The sequence below is a fragment of the Miscanthus floridulus genome, chromosome 10 (genome assembly GCF_019320115.1).
Source record: "Miscanthus floridulus cultivar M001 chromosome 10, ASM1932011v1, whole genome shotgun sequence".
Taxonomy (NCBI): domain Eukaryota; kingdom Viridiplantae; phylum Streptophyta; class Magnoliopsida; order Poales; family Poaceae; genus Miscanthus; species Miscanthus floridulus.
Genome location: NC_089589.1, coordinates 52,833,655 through 52,839,814, shown reverse-complemented (window position 1 = coordinate 52,839,814; position 6,160 = coordinate 52,833,655). Strand labels below are relative to the sequence as shown.

General features: G+C 41.8%; 1 protein-coding gene across 1 annotated transcript; it reads right to left on the bottom strand.

Moving 5' to 3' along the window:
• Positions 1–247: 247 nt before the first annotated feature.
• On the bottom strand, positions 248–1,596 carry LOC136490235 (uncharacterized). Its single transcript, XM_066486722.1, has 3 exons — positions 1,444–1,596; positions 1,226–1,330; positions 248–600 (listed from the first exon to the last, which is right to left on the bottom strand). The coding sequence occupies exons 1-3, from the start codon at positions 1,522–1,524 to the stop codon at positions 553–555; spliced, it is 234 nt and encodes a 77-aa protein (XP_066342819.1). The 5' UTR covers positions 1,525–1,596; the 3' UTR covers positions 248–552.
• Between the last annotated feature and the right edge of the window lie 4,564 nt (positions 1,597–6,160).

The window sequence follows — 6,160 nt, the reverse complement described above, 5'->3', positions numbered from 1 at the left end:
CGGTTCGGTAGGGGCGGCTGGCCAAACCGCCCCTACAAAGGGTTACCAGCCGCCCCTAAAAATGCTTTTTGTAGTAGTGATCTGCAGATCAGGGCTGATGACGGCAGTATCCAGGACATCGTAAACAACAATGGCGACGATGAGCCGACTTGCAAATGCCAAATGTGTAGACAGGGCAGCAGCTCGCGAAGGTGTACCTAGACTCCACGCTTAGTAGTCCATGACACAGTGTAGAGACAAATAAGGAGGAGCTTATAAGACCTTCATTGCACATGTAGAGCATAACAGACGGCCTTGCATCGCTAAGGGCATGCTATTAAATCAAAGCCATATGCGCCGATGACTGGCTTTTCTAGCTAAGCCCTGAGATATGTAGGCCCATGACTTTATTCGAACATACATATACAGGACTCCACAACATGGGCGTAAGGTCGTTTTATTTAGAAGTACATACATAGTCTGGCTAGTAGTGCTTTATTCTATCAGGTTCACTATTTACTTCATATATGTTGGTAGAAGCTGGTAGTAGAAGGTCCTCCCGCCACTTCCACCTCAGAAGTTCGAATTCCCCCCGATGCCAAAGGTGGTGTTTCCTGCAGCCTAAATGTGAAAAAAGCATTACTGACGATCCTCACTCAAAAGACAGACCGCCTCTGTCCCAAAATACAAGGTGTTTAAGGTTTCTTAACAGTAGATTTGTATGCAAAAGTCCTTACTTATGACTTGATTTGATATCACTTATATAGTAGATTATATTTAATGGAGTAGTTGTTGGTTTTGTCTTGTCCTAACGAAATCCGTGTACTTTCATTGTGGTATTGAAACTTGGAAGATAAGTAAATAAATTCATTGGAACTGGTACAACTAGTTGACATCCAATTTCAAAAGAGGGTAAACCTGCTATGGCAACTTTGCCTAACAAATAATTATCTGCAGAGATCCAAACAGAGAGCACTTTTTTATCAATCAGAGAAAAAAATATAACCCCAGCACCAGGTTCTTCTGAAATCAATACTATCTGTTGCAAGCAATGTTCATGATGATTTCGTGGGCCTATTTATCCTCCAAGTAATAATCAGATGAATATCCTTCAAATAACCCATCGTAACATTTTTTATACTCATATATGATATGTAGCTTTGACCAAGATTTATTTCTTTCCTGTAAACTGATAATAATTAAGGAAAATATGCTAGCAGAGTGGGGGTTCTTGAGTATTTTTCACCTGTGGCGTAGGTGGTCCGTTAACTGAGTTGCCACTTAAGAAGGCGCCACCTGTGAAGGACAAGCCAGTCACAGGTACATTTGTGCTGTTGCCCGTGTTATGGTTCTACAAGAGCAAAGAAAAACAGCTTGTCACTCGATTCGGGAGTGCGCCTCACTCGCAGATCATGACCTTTGGAGCTGCTCGTGAGAATAATGCTTATTGCAAGGTTCAGTTACCTGCATGCTGTTCATGCTGGACTGCTGGTCCTTGCCCTGAATCACAGGGGTGAAGACCCCGCTCATCCCATTGCCAGACATCTTGTCGGAGTTGTGCAAATAAGCAGTGAATCGAGGGCTTCTGGTTGGTATTTGTTATGGCACTCTTGGCTTCTTAAGTTCATGGTGGTAGCTAGGCATTCTTTTATAGTATGGAAGTGCATCTGGCACATGAATATGTGGAGCATCAGTTCACCTTAGTGGTGCAGAGAATGAGAGAATTTATCCAGAATATAACAGCGAGAATTTATCCAGAATATAACAGCTAGCTATCTTCTTTTTTTTTGGATGAGAATATAGGAAACCTAAGAGATGCTTTGTGCAGTCTATGGAGTGCAGGAGTGGTGTGCTTTGTTCCTAGTATAGTATCCCTTATGAACACAAGGTAACGATGCCCCCCATCCATTGCACCGCGGCGGCGGCGGGGGGGGGGGGGGGGGGGGGGGGGGGGGGGGGGGGGGGGGGGGGGGACATGGGTTGCAGTGCCGTGCTGGAGTGGGTGTGGCCTGTGCGATCGCACAGGGGCCCCATTTATCAAAGGCCTTATTTTTTCTGCTGCATCCTATGTAGCCCAACAATCTACAGCCAAAAACATCTTTGGCGACCCGTCACACTCCCAACAATCTCACCTGACGCCTGTTGGTTTTCTGACTCTCGAGTCTCGTCGTCCTAACTCTTGATCGGTGTCTCATCTCAGGCGAGTGGGTGACTCAGCGGCATAAGCGACGAGAATGTGAGGTTATGTGCTCTCTGCGCCATAAAGGCAAGATAATAAACAAGGATTTATTTACAATTATTCTAGAAGATTAGAATATTATGAGCAATGAGTACAAAGAAGTATTAATATTAATCATTCACAACTACTCAAGATGAAGCAGAAATTGAGCTAGAAGTTTGGGTAGCTTATATGAATTAGGATATTATCAAAGTGAGACTTAGCAGTATATATGACTCACATTTATCACACCCTTAGAAGGCTTGTGAATGCATATCACAACCATTTAATAAAGCATGAAGCTACCACATACAAGAACAAAAACGAAGATCAATTGGAATATTTCATGACCTTCTCGAAGAAGAATATTAGTAGTGGTAGCGCATTAAGGTTTTAATTCATGTACCAAATTAAGAGGTTATAGTTCTTTTGTGCACTGCTTTGCAGGTAGATAAAAACCGAATTTTCAAATCGCACATGAACAATTGGAATATATTGATACTATAATTGATTTTAGAAGAATGGATTTATGCAAGCAAGAAGTATAATTCTATACTAAGGTATTGAATACTTGTACCCTAAAACTTGAAGTTTATATTCTACCCTAACCAAATTGTTGTACACTGAATAGTATAGGTTTCATGCCATAATAAATACTAGAAGTATTATTACAATTTATAAGCATTTGAAATGACTTATACATAATTCATGAAGCATACTTCTAATTGAAATTTAATCATGGCATGAAAGGGGGAGAAATTGGGTACGGAGGCATAAGAAAGTGTGGATAAATAAAATTTAATGCACATCCTTCCTAAATCACTCTTGAGTGCATATATGTGGACTTGACATCCCAGTCGTGTCCCTTCTGGCCGAGTCATCTCTACTACGCACTAACTAAATGCAAGCTTGGAGCTAGTATGCTGTTGTTATCTACTATATTGGATTGAAGTCCAACATTCCACAATATGTTTGAATGCATATCACTGAACTATGCTCCCGCCGAATTTTACTCTATGATGTCCATATTATTGTGTGTGAAACAGTTATCTATATTAAATGGATAAGATTGGAGTGCAGAAAGAAGAGATGTTGTCTAGTGCGATGTCCTTCAACAGGAGTTGAACATTAGCATGCACTGCACTGAATTGTTTTTCAGATAACTTGGAATCTTGAAATATGTACCTCATGTACACTCAGAATATACCATCAGATGGTAATGGGAGGCCTTTTCTACTCTAGTTTCACTATTTGTATGGGCTGAGAAAGAAAAATGATAACTTGGAATATGTACTTCTGTTTCACTCAGCTTTAAGTGTGGGATGATGGTGAGAGGCTGTTTCTACTCTACCTGCGCTACTTCGTTCTGTTTATTGAAAAAGAAAAGGATAACTTGGAATACATACTTTGTGTTTCACTCAACATCTAGCAAGGGACGGTGACGGCAGGCTATTCTACGCTAGCTGCACTAATTTTGTTGGTTGAGAAAAAATAATTATAAAGGCTGCGAATTAAGAGTAACTTTGTTAGATAGGGTTCTTTCAGTAGAACCAGCAACCTAGATTCAAGCTCTAGACTCAACACATATGCTCATATTTTCTTATGATTTAATTAAGTAAGAACAATGTATGCCCACATGTATGCATTAATTAGTACAACTAGTGTTTATCCAGCTACTTGTGCTTACTCTTTGTGACACCCTAAAATTTGCAACATTTTGAAAATAGGTGAATTGGATTTATTTATGCATTAGTGTGAGCATGTAACATAGAAAAATAATAAATTTTATCACATTAAAATCAAATATAAGGTTTACCTACATGTTTATGCATTTATGCTGCTGCATATTATTTTTGTATGGTGTGGTTTGAACTCATATTTCAAATTGATTTGAATTTGCATTCAAAATTTGTTTGGAAATTAGTTTAGAAAATAGAAGAGTTTTCTTCTCACTCCTTTGCTTTTCGGCCTGCTGGCCCGCTTCTCTGCGCCGGCCTAGTCTCATCCACGCACCCCGCTTCTCCCGCAGCGGCCCAACCAGCTCAGCCCAGCAGGCAACCCAGTTGCGCCGCACCCACGCTGCTCCCTTCCCTTGCGTCGTGTGACGCTGACAGCCCGGCCCCACATGTCAGCGTCGTGTTCCTCACACGTGTCCGCCCTGGACTCCACTGCACCGCCGTGACCGCCTACTCTATGCCGTGCCTGGCGTCATTCGCAAGCCAGCTCCGCCCATAAATAGTAGCTTGAGCTCGCGCCGCCTCCCTATCCCGTCCTAGAGGCAGCGCCGCCCTCGCTCAAGCCCTAACATCGCCGCCGCATGCCCTAATGATTTTCGCCGAGGTCGATTCGCCGCTCTGCCGTTCCTCTGCCGCCGCGACTGCACCATCGAGCTCCGCGAGAAGGCGAGTGACCTATAGGTGTCCCTCGTGTTCTCTCTCTTGTCTTATGTGCTTGTATCCACATCGTCGGTGTTTCTTTAGCAAGCTCGAGCGCCCCATCCTACACCGCATCACCCCTGGGCCGTCTCCACCGCCCTAATCACCTCCATCGTGTTTGCCTCATTCTCCTCTTGCTCCCTGATCTTCTTCCGAGCCAAACGGTGACCGAAGTCACCGATTCGACGAACTCTAGCGAGGTTGGGCCGATTCCGGCCAAGGCATCGCTCCAACGACCCCATCCCTCCCAATCATTTTGAGCCGTCCATCTCGAGATCTAGGGCCCAGATTAGAAGATACCGGTTCGGTGGTAATCTTGCTAAAGAACCCCTCTTCTTTTTAATATAGATTCTATCGTCCCTGGTTTCTTTCAAAATGACCCCTACCTTTTCTTTTAATAGTGCCCGCAGTCCTCGGTCAGATTTAGAAATCAGATTTTATTTATTTTAATTCAAAAATCGAGTTTCCTCTATTTACAGAACTGCGACTACATTCTGTAGGCCATAAAATCTTCATTTTAACTATGATTTGATCCGTTCAACTTGTGTTAGGTTTGTAATTCCATAATCTACATGTTTATACTACTGTTAGGTATGTTTTCAACTTTTAAAATTTGATATTAGATTTAATCTATTATTTTACTAAAGGAAATCTTGTTTAATTCATAACTTCTTCGTTTCAGCTCTGATTTTTGTGATCTTCGCGTCTGTGTATTCGTAGTGAGATGTAGATTCATTTTGTAAACTTTTCATCTTGATGTTATGCTGTTGGTGTACTGTTCTAATATGTAGCTTTTGTTTGCTATGCATGATTGCTTCTGGATGCTTGTATGTTGCTATGATCATCGAGTATAGACGGTGAGAAATTCATGGGTGAACAAGAGTACTACTTTGACTAGCAGGATCAACAGGAGCACTTTGTTCAAGGCAAGTATAGCATGGGATTATCCTTGTTTCCTATCAACTTTAATACATTTAATTCATCATGCATGTGTCACCTTGATAGGGATTCCCTAGAATTGAACTTATACCTTGTCTCCTATGGAATATGCATTGGGTAGCTTTGCTAGTGCTAAATTAAACCATGATCTTGTAACTTGACTAATGGTATATGCATTAAACATTAAAATATGACTTTTTACCAACTTGGAAATAGGGGGCTAGAGTGTTTAGCTACTTTCTAAATGATTAAGATTCCTCTCCCTAAGGATTTATCTATAAGTGATCATCCGTGACTTATAGTACAGCTGTGAGGGCTACATGGCTCTGGCTTTAGCTCAGTATGAGGAACTTTTCTAGCTTGTTAGTGGTTAACTTTATTGGCATAAGAATGGCTTATAGAATCGGGTATAGTGCGGCATCTGTCCCATGAGTATAGGTTGCGCGATAATGCGCCATTGGAAAGGGCGGCTCTACATCTGTTTGCCGAGTGAAATCTAATGGCTCTAACTTGTTAGACGAACCTTTGAAAGGCTTCATAGTGAACCTTGCCTACTCACCTTGGAAGTATTTTAGGAGTTATAAACCCG